This window comes from Mus pahari, chromosome 5 (assembly GCF_900095145.1).
Source record: "Mus pahari chromosome 5, PAHARI_EIJ_v1.1, whole genome shotgun sequence".
Taxonomy (NCBI): domain Eukaryota; kingdom Metazoa; phylum Chordata; class Mammalia; order Rodentia; family Muridae; genus Mus; species Mus pahari.
The window spans coordinates 143,949,336-143,976,959 of record NC_034594.1 but is presented as its reverse complement, the minus strand read 5'-3'; the positions used below and the strand labels follow the sequence as shown (position 1 = coordinate 143,976,959).

The following is a 27,624-nucleotide window of genomic DNA, read 5'->3' as shown; positions in this document are numbered from 1 at the left end:
CCTCTGACATCACTGCTTAACTGCACACCCTCTGACATCACTGCTTAACTGCACACCCTCTGACATCACTGCTTAAAGAGCACTTCTATGTTTCTGCAGTGCAGAGGATCAAAGACAGGTCTGGTACATCATAGGCACATGTTTTACTACCCAGCCACACACCCAGCCAGGCCTAGAGTACCTTTATATGCATTTATTTCAATCAGACACAACTTGGTGAATTAGTCCAGGTATTATTTTGTGTTGGCTTCTGTTTCTGTTTTGTTTTGTTGGGAAAGGATCTTACTTTTATAGACCAGAATAGCCTGGACTTCCACTTCCTGGTGTGTACGTAATCCATCTTTCTAACTCAGATTTGGGAGATCTGTGAAGGATCGCCCCAGTTTCAAATCTCCCTGTATAGCAAGAAACTCTCCCTCTGCCTTTCTCCTTTCCACAAGTGTGGATTGATCCCAGGAGCTCTCTCTAATAGAGGGTCTTGTATGATAAATGACATCCCAGATCTATGAGTGTTTTGCCTGTATGTATGTATGTATGTATGTATGTATGTATGTATGTATGTATGATGTGTAAAGTATCAGAGAACATCAGAAGGCAGCATGTCTCCTGGAACTACAGTGAGTTGTGAGCTCCCAAATGGGCGCAGGAAACAGAACCTAGATCCTCTGCAAGAGCAAAAACTGCTCTTAACCATCTCTCTGTAGACGAGGCTGGCCCCGGATGCAGAAACCCACCCCCCTCTGCCTCCCATGGGTCCAATTTAAAGGTGTGCACCATCACTGTCAGGCTCAGACGTTACTCTTAGAAATCAAAACTCACTGATCTATAAATTACTTCAAATACTATAACTTTGCATATTTTCATTATAATTTTAATGCTGAACTCATACTCAAGTGTAACAACAGATGTTGAAATTAAATCAAATAACCCTCATTAAATCAGAAACTCTACCTGGGGACATGATTAAAAGCTCAGTAGGAGCTGGGGGTGGTGCACGCCTTTAATCCCAGGACTTCGGAGGCAGAGGCAGGCGGATTTCTGAGTTCGAGGCCAGCCTGGTCTACACAGTGAGTTCCAGGACAGCCAGGGCTACACAGAGAAACCCTGTCTTGAAAAACCAAAACCAAAACCAAAAAAAAAAAAAAAAAAAACCTCAGTGGGTAAAAACACCTCCCACTTGATGACATAATCATAACCAGGCACCTCCCAGTTGGTGATGCAACCATAACCAGGCATCTCCCACTTGATGCAAACATGCTTGTTCCCCAGAACCCATGTCAAGGTCAAAGAAGAGAATCAACTTGACAAAGGTGTTCTTTGACATTAACACACATGTGTAACAATTAAAAACTAATGTGCACTGGAGAGATGGCTCAGTGGTTAAGAGCACTGATTGTTCTTCCAGAGGTCCTGAGTTTAATTCCCAGCAACCACATGGTGGTTCACAACCATCTGGGTTTTTTTTGTTTTTTTGGGGGGGGTATTTTTTTGTTTTTGTTTTGTTTTTTTCTGTAGACCAGGCTGGCCTCAAACTCAGAAATCTGCCTGCCTCTGCCTCCCAAGTGCTGGGATTAAAGGCGTGCGCCACCACTGCCTGGCTCACAACCATCTGTAATGGGCATCCAATGCTGCCTTCTGGTGTGTCTGAAGACAGTGACAGTGTACTCACATACATGAAATAAATAAATAATTTTTTTTTTTTTTTAAAGGCAAAGGCAAGAAATCTGATGCAAGTTCCAGGCCAGCTTAGTCTATGCAGTGCATTCCAGGTCAGCCTGATATACAGTGAGTTCTAGGCCAGCGTCTGGTGGCTCACAGTCATCCTCGCCTGGATGCTGCGAACCTTGTTCTACAAAGGCTCAGAAGTTTCATGATTTGCCTTCTGTGATGCACACACTGTGATGCTTGACCCAGATTATCTCACTAGGAACGAAGAAGGACTTACTACCACAGCTGCTGGAGCACTAAGAAGGCTCCCAGTTACAGGCCCACAGTTGGCAGGACACTGCCTCGCCCTAGGACCTAATTTCTATGGGGCAGCCAGAAACTATCATTTGACAAGGACAGGAGGGGATTGGTGTAAAACCCCCTCTCTACTTCCCAACAATCCCAGCTAAACCCTAGTAGGAGGTGGAGATGGTGGGGTACCCCAGTCCCCCCCCATCGTGTTTCTTCCCTCCCCTTTCCACAGGTGTGACTCCAACGAACACTCCTGAATAAAATGTCTTGTATGATAATTGATATCTCAGAGTCAGCTTCCCAAGAACCCAGCCTATGGCCCCACCCGAAATAGGAGCGAACATCTGATTAAGCCGAGACGCAGCCTCTGAAATTTACATGCACGCACAGGGACCAGTGTATGAACGGTAGTTACTCCTCAGTCACTTCTGACAGTGAATCAATTTTTTCACGAATTAATTAATTAATTAATTAATTAATTAGGAGGGTGTGTGGACACGCCACAGCAAGAATGTGGAGGCCAGTAGACAACATTCTAGAAATCATTTCTCCCCTTCTTCCATCGTGTCAACAGGGTCTCATTTCTGCCACTGTGTTGTAAATGTACGTCAGGCCAGCTGGCCCTCAAACTTCCCAAATCTTGCTTTTTACGTGGGTTCTGGAGACTGAATTCAGGATAGGCTTACTCACTAAGTGCTTTTCACCTGCTAGGCCATGCCCCCACCCAAGCCCCTGAAATTGTTTTTGAGCCCCTTCTTTGAAATGATGAGATCAAAAAGTATCAGGTGGTGGTGGCCCAAACCTTTAATCCCAGCATGCTAGAGGCTGAAGCAGGCAGATCTCTGGTGAGTTCCAGGCCAGCCTGATGAAGAGACAGTTCCAGGGCAATAAAAGGAAACCCTGTCTTGAAAGCCAGGGGAAAAAAATGTCTATCCAGCTCCCTCCATTGCCCAAAGCCTGTTGGCTATGACCCACCTGTACCAAGACTCAGACTCTATTGTGGATAGGTGAAATGGCTCAAGTAGGTAGAGTTACTTGGTAACAAGTCTGTTGACTCAAGTTCAATCCCCAGGTCCTACATGGTAAAAGCAGGGCGTCAACTCCCACAAATTTTCCTTCTGCCCCCTCCATGCATGCATGATGACTTATGTAAGCCCCCAACACACATACACACACAACAGCGAATCAGACACAATTTTTTAAATTTAAAAATAAACCTTGGTCTAGAGAGATGGCTCAGCAGTTAAGAGCACTGACTGCTCTTCCAAAGGTCCTGAGTTCAAATCCCAGCAACCACATGGTGGCTCACAACCATCCATAATGAGATCTGACACCCTCTTCTGGTGCATCTGAAGACAGCTACAGTGTACTTAGATATAATAATAAATAAATCTTTAAAAATAATAAAATAAAATAAAATAAGCCTAAGCCAAGAAATGACGGCAGACTTTGAATCCTGGCACTTGGGAGGCAGAGGCAGGCAGATCTCTGTGAGTTCAAGGCCAGACTGGTCTTGACAAGAGAAATCTTGTCTCAAAAACAAACCAACCAACAAACAAAAAAACACTAAATTTAAAAAAACAAAACAAAATAAATAAAAATAAAAATACTTAATTAATTAATGTCTACTATGCCTGCCTATGTCTCCCATGATTCAAATCCAGCCTCAGCACCACGCTGTTCCTATTCATCCAAAGACACCTCATCCAATCTGGCCCACATCCCTTACATGCTTTTGGAACTAGACTACGTGCAGACTACCTACCTACCCCAGCTGTGTTTTCTACTTGACTGTGTGACCGAGGCAGGCCACTTCAGCCATTCTGAACACTCTGGCAGTCTGTAAAATGGAGATGACAACCATTTCTACATCAAAGTAAGTGCAGGTCCAACAAATACAATACAAATAAAGTGCTTAGCCAGGAATGGTGCACACACTGTAATCCCAGCCCTGGGGAGGCAGAGGCAGAGGCAGGTGGATCTTACTGAGTTCCAGGCCAGTCAGAGATACACAGTGAGACTGTCTCAAAACAAACTCCAAAGCGCTAACAGTGTCTGGCCAACCGGAGGCGCCAAATAAGCACGGTGCCTCACTATCACTATCACTCAGTCCATCTGCTCACACCTCGCCTTCTGACATCAACATTTGCTTCAAGACATGTAAATAAGCAGTGAGCACTATACAAGGGAGCTTTAAACCCAGCCCACCAAATTAGGGGCTCTCACTCATGGACACCTGCCTACATCAGGATGGATCATTTTCCTGCCCTCTACTATTCCCCTGGCCTCATCACTCACCTAGCCCCCACCCGCCTCTAATTTAACCTCTGACACTCCAACATACTCTTACTTTTTCTTTTTTTTTAAGATTTTATTTTTTTAGTTATATGAGCACACTGCAGCTGTCTTCAGACATACACTAGAAGAGTGCACCGGATCCCATTATAGATGGTTGTGTAAGCCACCATGTGGTTGCTGGGAATTGAACTCAGAACCTCTGGAAGAGCAGTCAGTGCTCTTAACCTCTGAGCCATCTCTTCAGCCCCCAACACACTCTTACTAATAGTCTTAACGTACATGGTAAATCAAAACAAGAAATTCCATCCTCTCCATTATAAAGTTTCATTAACTTAAAAAAAAAAACTACTTTTAAAGCCAGGTGTGGTAATGTATGCCTTTAGTCCCAGCACTCAGGAGGCAGAGGCTGATAGATCTCTGAGTTCGAGGCCAGCCTGGTCTATAGAGCAAGTTCCAGGACAGCCAGGATTACACAGAGAAACCCTGTCTCAAAACAAACAAACAAAAACAAAAAAAATCTCTTTTTTTGTGTGTGATTCCATTTATTTCTCTTTTATGTGGATGAGTGTTTTGCCTGCACAGATGTCTGTGCATCATGTGTGTGCCATGCTCAAAGAAGCCAAATAGAGGAGTCAAAACCTCTAGAACTAGCAATGATGATAGTTGTGAGTTGCCACATGGATGCTGCTGAGAATTGAACCTAGGTCCTCTGGAAGAGCAGCCAGCGCTCCTAAGCACAGAGCCATCTCTCCAGCTTCAGTTTCTCTTACTTTTTTTTTTTCCTTTTTTTCCTTTTTTTTTTTCTTTTTTTCTTCTTTTTTTTTTTTTTCCTCTCTTACTTTTTATTTTGGATGTTTAATTTTTGTCTGTGAAAGAGACATGGGCTCACTATATAGATCAAGCCAGCCTTGAACTCAAAATTCTCCTGCCTCAGCTTCCCCAATACTGAGCAGCAGGTGAGCCGCAGGCATCACATATACCCCCTTCACTGAAACTCACAACACAAAAAGCCATAAAACTGAAGACAAGCCTTTCAGCCTCCACAAGCTGTGAGTCTGTAAACTGGAAATCCATCTCCCGTCCCAGTTGGAATGGAGCAGGCAGTGTCACAAGCACAGGGACACAACCGCTCAAATGCAGCAGCAACCCTCAGAGATGGCTGACAGTATCAGGACTGCCATTTTCAACACGGAGAAAGTGAGTTCCAGGACAGCCCAGAATACATAGTGAGTTCCAAGCCAGCCAGGGCTACACAGACATAGAAAGAGCCTGTCTCAAAAACGAAACACCTAGCCAAGCAAACATGGAAGAATGAATGCTACCCACAGACCAAGGAACAGTGGACGGTAGCAAAGTTTCAAACCACCTCAGTACAACTGCAAGGTGGTTGCTACTCAACCTCAGCACCCCCCAGCCTTCCACCCAGGGCAGATCCAATCCCAGTGTTGGGGGATGCTATGCAGCCTAGGTGTCAAAATGCAAATATCAGGCAAGAGAATTCCCGCCCCATCTGAGCTGTGAGAAGCTTCCCAATTTCTCACCCACTCTGTGGTTGCAACACAAAACCACTTCCCAGCTGTTTCCCAATCCCTGCCTTGCTCAAGCTGCCTCTGCTGTGGGAAGCACCCTTTCCCCTCATTACCTGTTTGGCACCAGTCGAGTCCCTTTTTTTCTTTCCGGGAAATGACCGACCACACCCTAGTCCTCTTAGAGCCTCTTCCCTAGGCTTTCATTATCCCCTGAAAAAACACCACTGAGCTATTTCTCAAGCCTTTAGTTCTAGCACTTGGGAGGCAGAGGCAGAGGCCGGCGGATTTCTGAGTTTGAGAGCAAGCCTGGTTTACAGAGTGAGTTTCAGGACAGTCAGGACTGTCCTGTCTTGAAAATGAAAGTCCTAAACTCTGTGCTATAAACACTCCCATGACTCTCCAGCAATTGCCCAGACAGCAGAGACCACGTCTGGTTTAATTTAAATATTACTCAACGCTAGCATAGCGCCTGATTCTACATATTTGCTGAGTGGTGTGGAACACAAACAAATTAGGTAGGTCCTAGCAGACCTTTCACTTTACTATCTATTGTTGAGGTTTATCTTCAAAAACAAGTCCAAAGCCGGGCATGGTGGCGCACGCCTTTAATCCCAGCACTCGGGAGGCAGAGGCAGGCGGATTTCTGAGTTCGAGGCCAGCCTGGTCTACAAAGTGAGTTCCAGGACAGCCAGAGCTACACAGAGAAACCCTGTCTTGAAAAACCAAAAAAAAAAAAAAAAAAAAAAAAAGTCCAATTTTTAAATGGGAATGACAGATGGGGACACAGCAAACACAGGGGAAAACAAAACAAAGCAACCTTGTTTCAAAATCCAATCTCTGTAATATTTTAATACTAACACATTCTTTCTTCAAGTTCTAGTTTCAGGGAGAAGAAAACTAAAATTATTATTTTTTGTTTTGTTTGGGATGGGGTCTCACATAGCCCAGGCTAGCCTCACCTCCTGAATTCTGGGTGACAGGAATACTGCACCATGCACGGTTTCATGCATCACTGCGGACTGAATCCAGGCGTCCATCATACACGCGAGACAAACACTGAACCAACCGAGTGACCTTCACAGCTCCTAAAGTCTGGTTTTGGTTTTGCTTGTAAGGTTTTATTTTTATTTATGTGTGCACATGTGTGTGGGTTTCCACAGAGGCCAGGAGAGGGCAACAGATCCCTTGGGGCTAGAGTTACAGGTGGTGGTGAGACTCCCAACACTGGTGCTAGAAACCAAATTCAGCTCTTAACTGATGAACCATCTCTCAAGTCCTAGATAGATGTCAGAAGAGGGCACTGAATCCTCTGTAACTGGAGTTACATGGATGGTAGTAAACTATCATGAGGGTACTACTGGGACCCAAACCCCAGTTCTCTATAAGAACAAGTGCTTTTAACCTCTCCAGACCCCTTAGTTCTGTATTTTAAAACCGACGTGGTTTTAGTTCTATTCCGATGCTTCGTTCTTTTTTGAGAAAGTATTTCACTATGTAGTCCTTGAAGTGCCTGTCCAGAACAGACTGGCTTCAAACCTACAGAAATCCTCTTGCCCCTGCCTTCTGAGTGAGTGCTAGAATTATGAGTGACTGCTTGAGATTGTTTTGCTTACACCACCTCTCCAGACTACAAAGTGGTTTTAAATGTAATCGTCTTGAAACAATATTTACGTTCTATACCCATAATTCCCGCTGTTCTGTAAACGGGACGGCTGCACCTGGGATTCGATGAGTCTGCAGGTGTTGCCCACAGTGGCAGAGGCTGGTGCCTGCATCGAGGGGTGTACACTGGTACCTACAGAGCTGCAGGGGAAGGACAGAGAGCCAAAAGGAGAACAAGAGCCAGGAAAACTTCTAATGCAAGATCCAAAATAGCAAGAGGTGGGAAAAACGCCTGTCTGGCTGTCTCAAGTCAACGGGAACAGAAAAGGGGATGTGAGAACCATAGGTGGGCTAGAAAAACTTACCAGGTTCTCAGAAGAGAGTCAGACATTACCACTTGGTCACTGAGGTAAAGCCAGTATCGTTAAACATGTTACCGCCCTCGTTCATTTGTGGTTCTAAACCAAGTGAAAGCTAGTCACAGTGACACACAGGTGTAATCCTGGTACCTGGGATACAGCATCGAGAGAATAAGGCGTTCAAGGCCAGCCTCAGCTACTTGGTACATCTGAAGCCAGTCTGCCTATCTGCACTTCATGAGGTCAGGTTCCCCCACCCCCACCCCCACCACACCGAGACAGGGTTTCTCTGTGTAGCCCTGGCTGTCCTGGAACTCACTCTGTAGACCAGGCTGGCCTCAAACTCAGAAATCCACCTGCCTCCCAAGTGCCGGGATTAAAGGCATGCACCATGCCCAGCCGGGTTTCAAAGACAACAAAACATCACAACAAACCACAAATGAGAACTTTTGCTTTCCTGCTTCCAAAGCACATCACTGCTTAAAAAATGGGCTTTGTTTGGAGATAAAAATAGGAAAAAGAGGTGAATCCATTCCCTTCACCTTCACTGTTTTCATAACAAGAGGAACAACGGGCTGGAGAGATGGCTCAGCAGTTAAGACCACTGACGGCTCTTCCAAAGTCCTGAGTTCAATTCCCAGCAACCACATGGTGGCTCACGACCATCTGTAATGGGATCCGATGCCCTCTTCTGGTGTGTCTGAAGACAGCTACAGCATACTGATCATATATAGAAGATAAATAAAATCTTTAAAAAATAAGAGGAACAATAACAAAATCTTCAGAGGACGCATCTGGCGGCAGAACCACTAAAGCAGCAATGATGTTAAAATGAGGTTACTTCAGGATGCTTCAATCCAACTCAACCGGTCTCCCTCTAATAGACAGAGGCACACTTTGGAACGTGTGGCCCGTGAACAGGCAGCAAGGAAGGGCGGAGCCATCTGCCGGCAAGGAGAGAGGTCTCATGGGGAACGATTCCAGCCAGTGCCTTCAGCTTAGACGTCCAGCATCCGGAGCTGGGAGACTACTTTTGACAAGCTAGGCAATATGTGGAATCTGTTGTTACACCGGCCCTAGCAAACTAACACAGCAGTCCTCTGGGTTCTGTGTGCACCCATATCTGCATACCACATACAGAAGGAAGACGTGAGGACATCCCCGCAAAGAAGCCTGTCAGCGTGCTCTACCAGTGACCTCATCATATCTGAACTGTAAACACTGAGCATGACCAGGAAAGCCACCGACTAAAGAAAACTGAATGCTCACAATGTGCCAGAAACTCCAAGCCCTTCAGTGATTTAATTCATTTAATCTTACACTAATTATATGAGACAGATAACAATTATAGCTCTCATCTTTAGTGAGTAAGTGGGGCACAGAAATTAATTTGTCCAAGGTCACAAAACAAGTGGGTGGCGGAACTAAAATTGTAATTCACATTATCTGGTTCTGGTATGTGAAACTATATCAATAAACTGCTTTAATACAACCGCACCCCCAACATCCTGTATATATTTACTTGTGTGTGTGCATGGATATACACCTGCCAATGTGCCCATGTGGAGCTCAGAAGACAATCTGTAGAACTCTTCTCTTCCACCTCGTGATCACAGAAATCAAACTCAAGTTGACAGGTATGGCTGCAAGCCCCTCTACCCACTAAGCCCTCTTGCTGACCCTTTGTTTTTTAGACAAAATTTCACATATGACCCACATATGTCCATATGACTCATATTTTAGGGAGAAGGATAATCCTTAAAATTTCTCTTCCTTCTGCAAATGAAAAATAAAAAAAAAAAACAAAATAAACAACAACAACAACAAAACACAAGCCAGCAGGGCATAATGGCCCACCTGTAACCATAGTACTTGGGAGGGCAGAGGATTGGGAGTTCAAAGGTAACTCATCCTCAGCTACATAGTACAGGCAAGTCTGGGCTACATAAACTCCTAACCTTAAGGGGAAACAAAGAAACAAACAAAAAGAACACTGTGGCATCCCCAAAGCCAACTTAAATCATTCTGAACTGGCCTAAAAATATCTCTAAAATATAAAGTTAACGTATGATATGATGCCCACACCCACTGCTATATACTCAGTGCTCCCCTGGAATTCACAAAGGGCAGCTTTCCTGTGGCTTCTGAACGTTAGGATTAAAAATAAAAATTATAGGGCTAGAGAGATGGCTCAGTGGTTAAGAGCACTGACTACTCTTCTAGAGGTCCTGAGTTCAATTCCCAGCAACTACGTGGTAGCTCACAACTATCCGTAATGAGATCTGATGCCCTCTTCTAGTGTGTCTGAAGACAGCTACAGTGTACTTATTATATACATAAAATAATTCTAAAATAAAATAATAAAATTTATAAATAAAAATATCAAGCATATAATTATTATTTTTTAAAGATTTATTTATTTTATTTTATGTATGTGAGTACACTGTAGCTGTACAGATGGTTGTGAGCCTTCATGTGGTTGTTGGGAACTGAACTTTTAGGACCTCTGCTTGCTCTTGTCCGCCCCACTTGCTCAGACCCTGCTTGCTCCGGTTCAAAGATTCATTTATTATTATACATAAGTACACTGTAGCTGACTTCAGACACACTAGAAGAGGGCATGAGATCTCATTACAGGTGGTTGTGAGCTACCATGTGGTTGCTGGGGTTTGAACTCAGGACTTTACCCACTGAGCGATCTCGCCAGCTCCAAGCATGTAATTATAAAATCTCTAAGAATGATTCCACTTGGCTGTCTCCAATATCTGAGCTCTTTTTCTGCGTGTTCTATATTTCTGTAATAAACAAGTATATCTAAAATATCATTAACTCAGAGCAGTGAGTGGTTCTCAACCTTTCTAGTGCGGTGGCCCCTGAAAACAATTCCTCATGTTGTGGTGACCCCCAGCCATAACATTATTTTCACTGCTACTTCCTACCTGTAATTCTGCTACTGTTATGAATCGTTATGTAATGGTCTTAGCTGACCCCTGTGAAAGGGTTGAGACCAAGGCTGAGAACCAGGCTCAGAGGAAAGAGGAGCTACGAAGGTCTTGAGGAACCAGAGCAGAAGGGCCGCTGTGAGCGCAGGCCAACTTGGACTGCTGAGTGAAACCATGTCTCAGAATAAGAGGGAGGGAGGAAAATCAGATAGACTACAAGAAGAAACATGACCAAATAAATAGGAGAGGCAAGCACAAAGCCAGAAACCAGAGGGCCAGGGCTGAAGAGTGCAGCCGGGTGGCAGAGCACCTGCCTGGCTGTACAAGGAGGAGAGGGGAGAGAAAGAGAAGAGAGATGGAGAGAAAGAGACGGGGAGGAAGAGGGGGAACACCCGACAGCGGCTAACAGTGGCACACTAGCAGAACATGAAGAATGTTCAAATAAACATTAAAGGTGAACTGAGGTAACAGATGAGGAAGAAATGTGAGCTGCAGGGAGGAAAAGGGCACAAGAAGAGCAGAGAGAACAGATGTAAGGGAGGGAGACACCGAGGACGGAAAGCAGGAAGGCAGGGGACATGAACGGGGCACGCGGACCAGAGAAAGAGAACAGGAAATAGAACGATCACAAACTACTGACAACTAAGTCAGTCTCGATCACTTATTTCTACGAGAGATATGATTTCCTTCACACACACACACACACACACACACACGTGCGCGCGCGCGCGCCCCTAATACATTGGATTTCTGTAGCCCCTGGCTTGTCCAAAGCAGTACATATACCATGCCAATCTCAAACTTTAGTCAATCCTGCTTCCTGTCTCTAGACTCCTGGTACTACAGGCATGTCCCACCAAACTGGGCCTAAGAGACCGTTTACCACGAGAGCTGGTAAACTATCTAGTTGGTGTGTTCTCCCCACCCCCAATCCTTATCCCCAGGAGATACAACCCAAAAATGTTTTGCTGACACCTGAAACCAAAGAAAATAATAAACTCAAAACTTTCAATGGTTTTTCTTACATGTGCATAACTACAATAAAGCTAAATTCATACATTAGAAACAAAAGATTAATAACAATAACTCGTAATAAAATAATGGCAATACACTGAGATAAAGCTTATTTAAAACTTATGTACTATTAATAGCAAGCTGTGGTGGTACAGGGTACTTGTGATCCCAGCACTTAGGAAGGGGAGGCAAGAGATGGGGAGCTCAAGATAAACCTCAGCTCCACAGGGAGCTGAAGGGCCGCCCTGACTGCACAAAAACAAAACCCACCCCACATTCATGTATTCTTTATTTCTGGAATTTTCCTTGGAAATACTTTCAATCCCAGATTGACCACAGGCAACCAAAAATTCAGAAGTGAAGACAAGGATCTGTAATACTGACTAGGTAACTAACCCCAGAAATCACAGTCAGCAAAGAATAACAGAATAGCTGTGACAGACTGCTTTTCCAAATCAAATGCAGGCCTTCATGCTTGCACCTCCCCAGACTCTCATCCCATTTCATAGATGAGGATCTGATGCAGGTAACAGAAGGGTTCTATCACTGAGCTACCACCCCAGGTTCAAGTCTGTCCATGTTAATCATCATCATCTTTTTATTTTATGTAGGTATGTCTGTACCATGCAGCATATGCCTGTAGAGGCCAGAAGAGCATCAGATACCCTAAAACTGGAGTTACAGTTACAGTTGGTCTAGTTCAAATGGCCTTCGATCCCTGTTCCCCACCCACCCCACCCCACCCTTAATTAAAGGTAAACTTAAAGATTAATATATGAAAGTAATTTATTGTTAAGTGGAATGGGAAAGAAAAAAGAAACAAAAATATCTCCATAAAAGGTAATGGCTTAGGAGGCTGGGAGATGGCTCAGTGGCTGATCCTCCAGAGGTCCTGAGTTCAAATCCCAGCAACCACACGGTAGCTCCAACTATCTGTAATAAGATCTGATGCTCTCTTCTGGTGTGTCTGAAGAGTGACAGTGTACTCATGTATATAAAATAAACAAATCTAAAGAAAAAAGGTAGGGCTGGTGAGATGGCTCAGTGGGTAAGAGCACCTGACTGCTCTTCCGAAGGTCCAGAGTTCAAATCCCAGCAACCACATAACCATCCCTAACAAGATCTGACGCCCTCTTCTGGAGTGTCTGAAGACAGCTAGAGTGTACTTACATGTAATAAATAAATAAATCTTTAAAAAAAAAAAAAAAAGAAAAAAAAGAAAAAAGGTAAATGGCTAAATTGTAGCATAATCATACAATACAATAATAGACCTTGGTCAAGTTTTTTTTTTTTGGTTTTTCGAGACAGGGTTTCTCTGTATAGCTCTGGCTGTCCTGGAACTCACTTGGCAGACCAGGCTAGCCTCGAACTCAGAAATCCGCCTGCCTCTGCCTCCCGAGTGCTGGGATTAAAGGCCTGCGCCACCAGGCCCGGCTCTTGGTCAAGTTTTTTGTTGTTTGTTTTTGAAACAGGGCTTCTCTGTATAGTCCTAGCTGTCCTGAAACTCACTCTGTAGATCATGTTAGCTTCCAATTCAAAGACTTGGCTGCCTCGGCCTTCCGAACACTGAGATTAAGGGCATATGTCAACACACATGCCCTTTAAGTTTCTTCTTGTTTGTTTTCCCAAGCAAGACAGGGTCTATGGGCTGGTGAGATGGCTCAGCAGTTAAGAGCACTAGCTGCTCTTCTGAAGGTCCTGAGTTCAAATCCCAGCAACCACATGATGGCTCACAACCATCCGTAACGAGATCTGACTCCCTCTTCTGGAGTGTCTGAAGACAACTACAGTGTACTTACATATAATAAATAAATCTTAAAAAAAAAAAAAAAAAAAGACAGGGTCTGTGTAGCCCTGGCTGTGTTGGAACTCTATCTGTAGACCAGGCTGACCTCAAACTCAGAGATCTAGCTGCCTGCCTCTGCCTCCCCAGTGCTGGGATTAAAGGGAAGCGACACCACTGACCAGCTTAAGCTTTAATGTATATATGTATGCACAGCAATCATTCACAGCCGCCTTGAATGAGCAAGGGTGCATGTGATTTTTCTCTACAGTCTTTTATCTTCCCAGTTTTCTACCTGGAGCAGGTAGAAAAAAAAGGTTATCACTCTTGTTTTTGAGAGTGAGTCACTCTGTAGCACAGACAGGGCTCCAACTGACTCACTGTCCTCCAGTCTCAGGCTCCCTGGTGCTGAGACTATAAACACACTCCCACAAAGCCAACTGCCCTTCTATCACTTTGGTAGGGTTTTTTATTTGGTTTTTTGTTTTGTTTTGTTTTTTTTAAGATTTGTTTACTTATTTTATGTGTATGAGTACACTGTTACTGACTTCAGACATACCAGAACAGGGCATCAGATCCCATTATAGATGGTTGTGACCCACCATGTGGATGCTGGGAATTCAACTCAGGACCCTTGGAAGAGCAGTCACTGCTCTTAACCATTGAGTCATCTCTCCTGCCCTGGGTTTTTGTTTTGTTTAATTTTCCCTTCCTTCTGCCCCCCCTCCTTCCTCACCCCTCCCCATCCCCCAGCTTAGGGGCTGGAGAGGTAGATGGCTTGGCAGTTAAGAGAATTTACTGCTCCTGCCAAAGACCCAAGTTCAGTTCCCAACATCCAGTCATGTGGCTCACAACTGACCATATCTCTAGCTCCGGGGAATCTGATGCCCAATTCAGTGCCCTAAATCTAGCCACCCTGGAGACCGTATCCTAATGACCTTTCTTCTCTACTACCTCTGGTGGGCTAGAGGGGAGGTTGAGCCCTTTTAAAGTAGGCTGTAAGCCGGGCGTGGTGGCGCAGGCCTTTAATCCCAGCACTCGGGAGGCAGAGGCAGGAGGATTTCTGAGTTCGAGGCCAGCCTGGTCTACAAAGTGAGTTCCAGGACAGCCAGGGCTACACAGAGAAACCCTGTCTCGAAAAACCAATAATAATAATAATGGCACAGCCGTTATAGGAATAACCAACTACATTCCAAGTCCATCAGAGGACCACTCCGCAGGAGACTCCATCGAAAGAATAGGCTGGGACGGTCACAGGCCACAGGCCACAGGCCATGAGACCTACTGCTTTATTTTGCTAAATGGACATGCTATGCAACATCCTCCTAGCTGTTTATACTAGCCAAAGAAACGTCCTTTTTGCAGCAGACAGTGGTTAAAGCAGTACAAAGGATTGAGATCTTGAAAATAGCTGACTATTGAGTATTTATCTCTCCATCCGTCAACCCCAAGGCTCTAAGAACAACACAGAAAGGAGAGTGGAAAGACTGCGAAAGGGGTTAAGCTGGTGAGATAGATGGCTCAGCATGCAAGGCACAGTTCTCCCAAGCCTGAGTCCAATCCCCAAGTCCCACATGACAGGAACACTCAACAGCTGACCTCAACACATTACAACCACAGGCATATACACTACAATAAATAATTTTACAAATTGATTTTTAAAAGCTGTATTAGCCAGGCAGTGGTGGCGCACGCCTTTAACCTCAGCACTCGGGGAGACAGAAGCAGGCGGATTTCTGAGTTCGAAGCCAGCCTAGTCTACAGAGTGAGTTCCAGGGCAGCCAGAGCTACACAGAGAAACCCTGTCTTGACTAAGAAAAGAAAAAGCTGCACTAGCTGGAGGATGCGGAGGAGGGTCGGAATCCCGTGGTAGCTACTGGAGGAGACATTGTCAGCACTGGTGTAGCCACAGCTGCCTTACTCAGGAACCAAGAGCCTATATCACCACCCGGGAAGCCTTGGTTAAACTCAGAGGATCACAAACACAAACAAGGGCAGAGCAGAGGAACAATGAAATAGTTCAGCAGGTAAAGACTTAGCCAACAAGCTCGACCACCTTAGTTCAATGCCACAGTAGGAGAGCCAATGTTCACAAGTTCTTCCCTGACCTCCACATACAGACACACACACACACACACACACACACACACACACACAATTAGTTCTAGGCCAGGCATGGTGGAACATGCCTTTTATCCCAGCATCTGGGAGGAAGTAGCAGGCAGATCTCTTGTGAGTTCAAAGCTAGCCTGGTCTACAACAAAGCGAGTACCAGGACAGCCAGGAAGGAATGTTTCACAGAGAGACCCTGTCTCAGAAAACAAAAACAAAAAAACAAAACAAAATGAAAAAAATGTTTAGTCTTTAAAAAAAAAAAAAATCTAAGGAAAACCATGAGAAGGAGGGAAGGTGGTTGTAAAATCTGGATAAAGGCGTGGAGGGAAATGTGAGCATGGTGGGAATGCACTGGATACAATGGCACAATCAAAGAAATTAGAAGTCCTGTCTCAGCTACCACACTCAGCACAAAAGTCACTGCCTGCCTTTCCATCCCAAGCAACAGCCCAGCAGGGTATCCCAGTTGGGGATGCCGATTTGTAGCTTTTGGAAACAAACAAATTGGCTTCAATCCTCCACCTAGGCTCTAGTGTGGATTGTCTCTGAACCTTCATAACCTTCATGAAGTTGCACACCGAGGCTGGAGACTTCAGACACCAAACAGTGCCCCCCACCCCCCAACAACCATGTTTTTGACATGAGGATCCAGCCCAGGAAGACCAACTACTTCCTTCTACTGTTATAATAGGAAACCCTTTGTTTTCTCTTTATCCAACATCCTGTTAACTATTAGAATAGTCCTCAAGGTACTTTTATGCCACTAGTTTCGTATTTTTAAAAAATTAAGGAAGTTGAAAAAGAGAGAAGTCAGCCAGCCAGCCAGTCTCTGGTTCTCTATGAACACCACAGCACCTCACATCTAGGCATATGAACTTCAGAAGATGTAACAAACAAAAGCTTTCTGGAGGTCGGAGTGACTGGATACAGAATGCCTGGGCAACAGGAAGACTGTGAGTCCCACCACAGAGCAGACTCAACCCTCTGAAGATGGCAGACATTGATCATGACAGTGGGGGTGAGGGGGTGGCTTTTACTCCATGGCTCCCTCCTGCCTTTTGCAGACTTTCCAGTTTTACCTGTTCAGACCCCTCCCCCATCTCCCCCACCTCGAAGGAAAGTCAGGCCGGCCAGGACAGACAACACACAAGGGACCTGGCATCAAACTTCCTGCCAGCCAGCTGCTTCCTCTAGTCCCACCCCCACACCGTAAAACAAATGACACAAGCTGGACTTTGGACAGAAACTAGGCTTATCAGGGAGTCCCAGCCAGATGAATTCCAGGGTTTCAATGCCCGGAAAACCCCAATATGCATTTGCTCATCCTGCTACCCACAGCCTCCGCCCAACTCACTTAACCTTTGCTTTTGGACACCTACCTGAGACTATGAGTCCCCTAGTCTCGAATCCAACAGATGTGAAAATAAAGCCCCGTGTGTAGCATTTCAATCTACCTTTGGGGGCTTGGGAGAGGGCATGCTGGCACCCTCCCCTGTGAATCTCCAGCTGTGTGTAGACGGTGGCAGATCCAAGCAGCCAAGGCCACATTCCCTATAATACCAGAGTGTAAGAATAAAAAAAAAAAAAAACCCACAGTCCGAGTTCTGAGAGTTCGAGGCTGCTAGCCTGGTCTACCCAGCACATTCCAGGCCAGCTAAAGTTACACAGAGACTCTATCTCAAAAGAACAACAAAAACAGCCGGGCGGTGGTGGCACACGCCTTTAATCCCACCACTTGGGAGGCAGAGACAGGCAGATTTCTGAGTTCGAGGCCAGCCTGGTCTACAAAGTGAGTTCCAGGACAGCCAGGGCTATACAGAGAAACCCTGTCTCAAATTAAAAAAAAAAAAAAAAACCAAGGAGGAGGAGGAGGAGAAAGGGAGAAGAGGAGGAGGAAGAAAAGGAAGAGGAGGAGAAGAAGAAGAAAAAAAGAAAAATCTCAGGCTATATTAAAAACCAAGATGCAATCTAATGCACAATGTAAGTCTTGCACATTTGCATAACAAAACAGTAGAAAAATATGCATAAGAAACTCGGCCAGGTAAAGTTGGGGGGTGGGGGGGGAAGAACAGAGTGGGAGTGAGCTACTCCACCCTTTGATAGATCCTGAATCTCAAACCCAGTCAACCAATGTGTTTTGAATCAACAATTTTTGGAACCACAGCAGTTCTGCCCAAAGGAGAACAAGGCTGGGGTCCTTGACAAGCCCAGGTCACAAAGATGCCACCAAAAAGCCTTCCAGAGCCAAGCCTCGACTGCTGGAGTGCTGCTCAGCGCTTTCTCCTCCTGGGGGTGGCCACCCACTAGCGTCTAGCTTCAAGGGAATGATCGTTTCCTCAGGAGGAAATAGCAGCCTGACTTACCAATCCACAGTTTTGGGGGAGAAAGTCTGCTCCTCACCAAATGTTGGAAGTTCTCCAATGGGTTTTCTTGTGTGTGTGTGTGTGTGTGTGTGTGTGTGTGTGTGTGTGTGTGTGTAAGGTAAGAGGGGACAGAGAAAATGTCAGTGTTCCACGCCTGGCTTACTTCCCTCCCTTCTGGATACAATAAAAATTGACCCATCCACTGGCCCCTGCTTGTAACTGAACCCTTTCCAAGTTCAGGTTCTCCAGGGAATGAAACACAGCATTCTGGGTCACCAGTCCCAACTCTCCAGGCTCAGCTCTCCCAGCCTGTCTGTGTAGCCTGCCTGCTGAGTAGCTCAGGCTGGAGCAGTCATCCACTTAGCAGGCTGTGCTCAATACTGGCTATCTCGCTCTTTCTTTTCCACCCTGATGGCAGAGCCCACAGTGAGGAGTAACTCAGGAAGCCAAGGACACTGGGGCAAGCCGTTTGTGCTTCACACCGGATGCCCCCACAAGAGCCCTCACCTTAAAACTCAGTAATCATAAAATAAAGCCCTGCCATTGGGAACTTTTCCTGCGTCCTTTGACCTAGTCTCGTAAGGACAGCATCCTTGCACCCTCACAAAATCCAAAGAGGTAATAGCTGTGCAACAGTAATCCCTTCATGTATATGTAACGTAGCTATTAACTCCATTGATCCTCATGGCATGCAGAGGACAAGTATTATTACTTCTGTTTTATAGCAGAAAAGACACTGAGCTACTAGCCTAGGGGCACAGGACAGACAGAAAGAAGCACAGCCAGAAGAACTCCCGAGGGGGTGGCCCGCCTGACATTTACATCCTCATTTGCACTAACCAAATCACTCCCTTCCCCCAGGTCTACCTTGATTTTCAAAGTTACACTGTGACGTGTATTCTCACCCACTGCCACCCCTTACGTTGTTATTTCCCTAGGGCCCCCGGCCCTGCCAAGCAAATGCCCCACCTCAGGTTTCCTTGGAACCATGGCTACTTGCGCAAAATGATCTCGTCACAATCCTTTTCTTTGGTGGTGTGTGCTAGAATCAACGTAGGAAATTAGGGGAAGAGAAAAGGAAGGAGGAAAGGGGTGGGAAGGAAGTCACTCCAGGGGTTTACATAAGCCTAACAACTGCAGTCCTTGATCCAAAGGAAACAGTACACAAAACAGGAATGTGGGTGTGGCTAGCAATCTAAGATATGAACAGAAATGAAACAAGTGATGGCCGGGCAAAGAAAGGACGAGGGGACGGAGAACCAGTAGTAGAATTCAAAAGTTAAGTGAGAAGACTCTGATGGAAGGGATTTCATTAAGAACAAGAGAGCTGATTCTGAAAGAGTAGTTTAAATAGTTCTTATGCCTCATGCCTGAGATGCTGGATCTCCAGGAATAGGAGTCAGAGGGCTCTGGTTCCATCCCCAGCTTCCACCCTCTTGTAAAACTGGAAAGGTCATTTCCTCTCTCATCTGTACAATGGAGAGAAGCAGACTCACCTACTGTCTAGGCCACTCCAAGCCTTTACAGTTGTAATGAGAAACAAGGGACCCATCTCTCCATCTTGGGGACGGAGTCTTAGGCTTGCTCTCCAAAAAGGTTATCAAAACGAACTGCCTTTAGAAGACAGCGATACTGACTGTAATGGTTTGTTTCCTTTATCCTCTCTAAAATACGAACCTTGAAGGGAAACAGTTTCATACGGAACACATTCCAACAAAACAACAGGAGTGTGTGACACTCAGGAACCAGACATAGCACATCCAAGTCCCTGGGTTTGGTCCTCTGCTCCGAAGGGTGGTGGCGGTGGGGAAATGAGACAGATAAATATACAGGAGCTGACACACACTGACCAAGGGAACAAACCAACCTACCTCACACTCAACCTCATACAAACACACCTCGAAACAGTCATGCCCCAGCATGCGAGCCTGGCTGTTTCTCAGGAAAAGGAGTCGACAAAGAAACAAAAAACTCTCATTCCGGGCAAGGGGGAGGGCAGAGTTCTGGCTCTAAGGAGATCCAGCCAACCAATAGACCTACTCTTCCCCCAGGGAAATCCTCACTCTGTCAACAACCTTAATTAAGGACTCCTCGCTACCTATTCAAGAAAGGAATTCTGAATCTGAGACATTTTAGAGAATTCATTTCTTCTTCAGACGCCGAACCACGGCATTAATCCCAGAAGGTCTACAACTTAACAAGAGGGAGAAACTCTTCTACAAAAGCTAGGAAAAGAAACCTTCCCTACCCACCCACCCCCTCCTCATTACATTTCCTTCTAGGGCACTTGAGCCAAGGGATTCCGGTTGAGAGGCTCAAGGTTTTTCTGAGACCTCGGAGAATGTCGGAAGGGCAGGATAGACCTTCCCAGGCGCATACTATGGAGAAGAACGCCTAGCGAAATAGTTGGGTGTGAGGAAGGTCCTCGGGTCGTTAGGGTAGACTCAGAACCATGGATCCTCCCGGTTTATTTTTGGTGCTTCTGCAGAGAGGGTACTCCCAGCTCCGAGTGGGAGGTAGGGTCACAGATCACCGGTTTGGGGGAAGGGAGCCAGCCAGTCTCCCGGTGGGGGAGGGGAATGGAGAGTGACCAGACCCGGGAGGAAAAGTGGACTCCTAGGGCGAGGCAGGCAGGCAGGTTTCTGGACTCCTCCCTTACCGTCGGCGCGTGGGGACCGTCCTCTTCCAACCTCTCCCCGGACCCACCTAATCCTCCAAAAACTCTGGGAACTCACCCAGGATCATAGACGTGAAGAGAAACAACAGTTTCCTCCCGGCTTTCCCCTCGGTGCCCATTACAGTTACAATCCCGACGCGACGGGCACCGCAACTCCGCTGGGAACAGCCTCGCGATCCACTGCCCTGGGCTGGACTCTAAGCAGCCAGGTTAAGCCCGGCCCGCCTTTCTCTCCACGCCCGGTGGGCGGCGCCCGGCTGCCCCGCGTTCCGATTGGTGAAAAGAGAGGGAGCTCCGATGAGTGACTCACCGTACGCAGGTGCAACCCCGAACTTTCCTCCCTCTTGAGTCTGATTGGTGGCTTTCACCTCTAGAGACCTCTGGTTGGCCCAGGAGACTGTCGCTTAAAGAAACCAAGGCCTCCTCTTCGGCAGGTAAGGGCATCCCAATTGGGCAGCAATTCGGACTGCCTGGCTCTTGATAGTTATCTCTAAAGAGGAGGTGAGTAAGGTCACTGCCTGTGAGATGCAGGAATGTGCCTGGTTGATTTCTCTTCCATTACTTTTGAATTGCTTGATGGTGCAGAATCTTTGGTCCCCTCCCCCTTGGTAAGTGAAAAACACAAATTAATATAGGAAGGTGTAGGGGAGAGGGTTGAGACAAGAGAGACATCTTGACTGTCCCAAACTGAGTTGCTCTCAAAAAGAAACCTACATAGACGGATACAGGAAGCATCCAGAGAATACAAGCTGACCTACACTTCTCGGGAGGACTGGGAATATGTCTTTTATCCACACACATAGGATCTATGTCGGCAGGTCCTTTGCTGGGCCTTACATTTGGATTAGCTTTTATTTTCTAGACCAGGGCTGGCTATGTCACTGAGGCTGGCCTCAAACTGTGGATCTTCCTATAAAAATGGCTATCCCAAGAGGTACGTAAGTGCAGAAAGATTGGGGGCTCAGTCTTAGGTATCTAGTAAGCCCTAGACCAGCCTGGGATTCATGAGACCCTTTCTGAGAGGAGGGGAGGAGGAGGAGGGGGAAGGATAGAAAGGGGAAAAAAACCCCAACCTAGTGTTTATGCTTGTAATCCCAGGACTATAAAAGACAGGGGCAGCAGGATTAGGAGTTTAAGGCTATCCTTGACAAGGTAGCAAATCAGAGAATAGACTAAGCTACAAGAGATCCTGTTTCAAAAATAAAACAGGCTGGAGAGATGGCTTAGCAGTTAAGAGTGCATGCTACACTGGGCTTAGTAACCCATGCTTTTAATCCCGGCACTGGGGAGGCAGAAGCAGGTAGATCTTTGTGAGTTCAAAGCCAGCCTTATCTACATTGTGAGTTCCAGGACAGAGATGCAGTGTGAGACCCTGTCTCAAAAAACCACCACCAACAGCAACAACAATCAGCAAGTTTACCAAGCATCTACTGCATGAGACTAGAAAGTACAAATAAATGAAAACAACGATTCTGACTTCAAGGTTGGCAGTTACAATAAACAGGACAGTGTGTAACCAAGAAAGAAACTTTGTACTACTAAACTGAAACAAATATTTGGGTACCTGCCAAGGGCAAGCTTGTTATTCACCCTCAGAAAAAGTTGAAGTCCTAAAATGAGACTTATACACAGTTTTGGAGTTTGTTTGGCATGATCTCACTTTAGCCCAGGCTGGTCTGCAACTCACATATGGCTCAAAGTACCCTTGAACTTATGACGTCTCAGCCTCCCTGAATATCTAGATTATAGTGTGAACCACTCACTACACCTGTTGGGTTCTGGAGGGAAGCTGAGAACGCTCACTTCAGAGACAGAAACTTCAAAGCAGAAGCTTTATTTTCTGAGCGATCAGGAGGTGGACAGTTGGGGATCTGAACCACATCCCCAAAGAAGCTGTACTGCATTTTTAAAGGGTAAAACTGCAAAAGGAAGAGGGGCTTGGGTGAGCTGCAAGGTCATCGAGCATATTTTTACATTAAAGGTTTAAGCATGCACGGCAGTGTTTGTTGAAGACTGGGCTTCCTCCAGGACACCTGGCTTAAAGGCCTTTAATTCATCCTTTAGGACACTGGGTCCAGAATCCATGGCTCTCTCAGTTCATCCTCCTAGACATTTGGTCTGGAGCTCAAAGTGATAAGGAACAAAGTTGCTGGTCAGCTGCATGCAGTTAATCAGGGCTTGGCAGGCTCTGGCTATAGATTTTTACAACTTAGGCACCTCAGTTAAGATAACAGCAAGTTTTACATTCTTTTACCAGTTTACCAGACAATTAAACGAACATTTGGAGGGACAGGGTAAGAGTGGCCCCCACTCCGGGAATGTGAACCTGGCTTAACCCTGTTAACAAAATGTGAGAGCAAAAGTGGGAGAGTTGCCTCAGAGATGGGCTGGGTTCTGGCAGCTCTCCTCTTACATACCTAATAAATATGTACAAATGTTTGTTTGTTTTTTTAATTCCCAACCACTGAGCTCTGGCATTACACAAAATTTTAAATTATTATTTTCCTCTGATAGCTTTTCCATTAAAAGGAAAAAAAAAAAAGGTTTTAGGAGCTAGAATGATGGCTCAGTGATCAAAGAGTATGCACTGTTCTTCCAGAAGACCCACAGAATTTTATATATATATATATATATATATATATATAATTTTTGGTAGCACTGGGGATTTGAACCCAGGGCCCTATGCATAATAGACTTATAGTCCATCACAGAATTATAGACCCAGTCTATTTATTTATTTGCTTATTTATTTTTATTTTATTTGGGAACAGGGTGACATATGGACTTACTATATTGTCCACGGTGTCCTGAGCTCTCACTGTGTGGTCTAGCTTAGCCTTGAACTCTCAGCACTCCCTATTCTTCAGCCTCACAAGCTGAAGAATACAAGCAATAAGCTACCACTCTTTGCTTGATTTTTTTTTTTTTTGATATATTGGAATAAATACTAGCATGCTGGCTAGTTGTATGTCAACTTGACCCAAGGTAGAGCCTTTGAGAAGAAGGATCTCAACTGAGAAAATGTCCCCACCAGACTGACTCACAATAGGTAGTGCCACCCCTGGGCTGATGGTCCTGGATGATATAAGAAAGCAAGCTAGGCAGCCCAGCAAGCAATACTCCTCCATGGCCTCTGCATCAATCTGTCCTCAGGTTTCTGCCTTGAATTTTCACCCTGACTTCCCTGGTATGGACCACAAGCTGTAAGCTGACATTAACAGCTGAGCCATCTCTCCAGCCCATCAACTCAATTCTTGTAGGGTTGTTTGTTTTGTGTTCTTGTTTTTGTTTTGTTCTCCACCACCCCACCCCACCCCCTTGAATTGGACAGTGTGAGATGGCAGAAATGCAAGCAAAAGCAAACTGTCACATCTCAGGCCAGGATGCAGATGGATGCTTCTAGGCTTCCTCTGTGACAGCCTTCAAGGAACTACTAAGCTGTCATAGAAGAAATTCCTTAATCTCCTTTGAGGCTTTCCAATGACCCAAGGATCTCCTTTCACCAACGCCCCCTCTTTCCCTCTGTCTCTATCTATCTCACTCTCTGTGTCTCTACCCTCACCCCGTGTGTGTGTGTGTGTGTGTGTGTGTGTGTGTGTGTGTGTGTGTGTTATATGTAGGCTTGTATATATGCAGGTATGCATGCCCACTAATGTACAGAGGCAGAGGAAGATGTCAGGTGCCCTGCTCTGCCACTCTCAACCTTTTTGCCTTGAATCAGGGTCTCTCACTGACCTTACAGCTACCCTATAGCCAGCCCCAAAATCCCCGTCTCCACCCTGCCCAGCACTGGATCCTGGCTTCTTAACATGTGTTCTGGGAACTTGAACAACTCAGATCCTCTGACTGGTACCTTGATCTTTTTACTGCTGAGCCATCTGCCCAGCCCAAACTCCCCTTCTAAAAGGAAAATTGTTTGTTCTTTGTGTATCTGATGTGTGAGCGCAGGTACCTGCACCATCGTGGGCATGTGGCAATCAGAGGACAACTCTTTAGAGTTCATCTTCTCCTTCCATCTTTACCTGGGTTCTGAGGTGGACCAGGTTGTGGGGCTTGTGCAGTAAGTGCTTCACCTTACCTACAGAGCCGTCGCTGGCCCTAGGCTCACTTTTCTTTTCTTTTCCTTTCCTTTCTTTTCTTTTCTTTTCGGCAAGCAGAGCATGGTGGTAAGTCCCTGTCTTGAAAAAACAAACAAACAAACAAAAAACAAAATAAATAATAAATAAACAAACAATCTCACTATTTAGCCCTTTAGACTAGTCTGACCTTGAACTCAGAGATCCACCTGACTCTGGCTCTGGCTCTGGCTCTCAAGTACTAAGGTGAAAGGTAAATGCCACCACACCCTGATTGATTTTTTTGGTTTGGTTTGGTTTTTGAGACAGGGTTTTAAAAGGATATGATTCCTTCCTTCCTTCCTTCCTAATTCTATTCATTTACATCTCAAATGATATCCTACTTTCCTGTTACCCCTCTACAAGCCCTCCATCCTACAACCTCCCTCTCATCCCTCCCCTTTGCCTCTGAGTGTACTCCCCCATGCACTCACCCTCTCTGGCCCCTCCTAGGCTGGTGCACCAAACCTCCATGGGACCAAGGGCCTCCCCTCCCACTGATGTTAGACAAGGCCATTCTCTGCTACCTATGTATCTGGAGCCATGGGTCCCTCCCCATACACTCCTTGATTGGTTGTCTAGTCCCTGGAAGCACTGGGTGGTCCAGCCAGCTGATGTCCTTCCTGTGGGGTTGCAATCAGCTCCTCCAGTTCTTCTGCCAGCTCCCTCATGGGGTCCCTGAACTCAGTCTGATGGCTGGCTCCAAGCATCCACATCTGCATTCCTCAGTTGCTGGCTGAACCTCCCAAGGAACATTCACCCCCAGGTTCCTGTCAGCAAGTGCCTTGGGCAACAGCAACAGTGTCCAGTTTGGTGTCTGCAGACAGGACAGATCCCCAGGTGGGGCAGTGGTCCTTCCTTCAGTCTCTGCTCCATTTTTTGTCCCTGTTCTTCCTTTGAACAGGAACATTTCTGGGTTTAAAAACAAAACAAAACAAAACTTTGAGATGGGTGGGTGGCCCCATCCCTTGACCGGGGTGGGGGCATGCCTATCTACTGGAGGTGGTCTCCACAGGTTCTATCTTCCCTTCTCTGCTAAAAGGGTCCTGGGAGCCTCTTGTTTCCCTGTCATCTGGGACCCTCCAGAAGCTATCCCCATTTCCTCATTCCCCCCTCCACTACATATTTTTGATTTCTTGACCCTCTGTGCCTCCTACTGTCCCCCTTATTTCCTCCCCCCTCCTCTCTCCCCCCCAGGTCCCTCCTCCCTCCACCTCCTGTGATCATCCTGTTCCCCCCTCCATGCAGGACTGAAGCAGAGGATATGATTTCATATGAGATGCACTCACCTTATGTGAAACAAATTCTAAATAACTGTGCTACTCTAAATAGAATTATTCTTCTCAAGACTGAAAGTAACTGCTGTACTAGAGGCTGGTCTGCAGTTGTAATGGTTGACCTGGTGGATGGAAGAAGCCTCGAATACTCAACAGTGAAATTGAACAACGAGAATGAATATAGTAAAAAACCAGTTGCCTGGTGAAGGGCGGCCCTCTGATGTATAAGAACAGGTTCAATTTGATGATGTTACTCTAGAACAATGTTGATTGGTGGCTTTGAGAGCTTGGGACAAAGTTGAAGAGCCTGGGGGAAAATCCATTTACAAAGATTAAATGGCTCTGAAGAAGCTGCCACTTATTTATTTATTTACCAAGATTAGTGTTGGGCTGGTGAGATGGCTCAGAGGGTAAGAGCACTGACTGTTCAAATCCCACCACCTGTAATGAGGTCTGATACCCTCTTCTGCTGTGTCTGAAGAGAGCAATAGTGTACTTATGTATAATAATAAATAAACCTTTGGGCCAGAGTTAGCAGGGATTGAGTGAGTGGGGCCAACTGGAGCGAGCTGGGGAGTGGGGTTGACCGGAGTGAGCAGAGGTTCTAAATTTCAATTCCCAACAGCTACAGTGTACATAAATAAATCTTTTTTTTTTTTTTTTTTTTTGGTTTTTCAAGACAGGATTTCTCTGTGTAGCCCTGGCTGTCCTGGAACTCACTGTGTAGACCAGGCTGGCCTCGAACTCAGAAATCTGCCTACCTCTGCCTCCCGAGTGCTGGGACTAAAGGCATACACTACCATGCCCAGCTATAAAAACAAACCAAAACAAAACAAGACAAGAAAAACCCAAAGATTAGTGTCAGCTGTGAACAAAGCCATACCAGACCCTGACACAAGGAGATGTTGATAGAAACACTGGTGTATGCTGATTGTAAAAAAGTCATTAGACCATTAAAGGTATGGGCAGCATTCCATGCTACAGCTAGAGGTCTCCGATATCAAAGTGCTTCAACTGCAAGAGGTACGGTCAATAGCAAAGAACCTGTGACCAGGCTGCTAAAGGTCTCAGATCGCACAATGCCCAGTGCTTTAACTGTGGGAGATACGGTCATTTGCAACCAAATTGTGAACAAGGCATCTCTAAGGGCGATGTTCAAAGAAGGCCGAGGTTTCCAGACTACTTCAGGCAGCATAGGTCTAGACTTGGCCACAGGTAACTATCTCTAAAAATCACGGTATAAAATAAAACTACTGGGGTTTATGGTTCTTTGCAGTTGGAGTCAGTAGGGACTGGCTGGGGAAGGAGGGGATTTAACTCCCCGAAGAGTCGCTGTGCATCCAGGAATTGTAGATGAAGATTACAAGGAAGAAATAAAAAATATGGCCTATGGAAAAAGAGAATTGCAGTTGAGCGCAGGTGATGGGGTTGCGCAGCTGCTACTGTTGTTCCCCTACACCAAAGGCAAAGCTGCTCGAGTAGAAAGAGCAGAGGGGCCGGGCCTGGTGGCGCAGGCCTTTAATCCCAGCACTCGGGAGGCAGAGGCAGGCGGATTTCTGAGTTCGAGGCCAGCCTGGTCTACCAAGTGAGT

At 45.8% G+C, this 27,624-nt stretch overlaps 1 protein-coding gene across 1 annotated transcript in view; it reads right to left on the bottom strand.

The window, feature by feature from the left end:
* The window catches only part of F11r (F11 receptor), a 25,679-nt gene extending 4,859 nt beyond the window's left edge, over positions 1–20,820 (bottom strand). Inside the window, exon 1 of the mRNA XM_021198749.2 lies at positions 20,700–20,820. Coding sequence (XP_021054408.1) covers positions 20,700–20,760 — 61 coding nt within the window. The 5' untranslated portion in view covers positions 20,761–20,820. The remainder of the gene's footprint in view (positions 1–20,699) is intronic.
* Between the last annotated feature and the right edge of the window lie 6,804 nt (positions 20,821–27,624).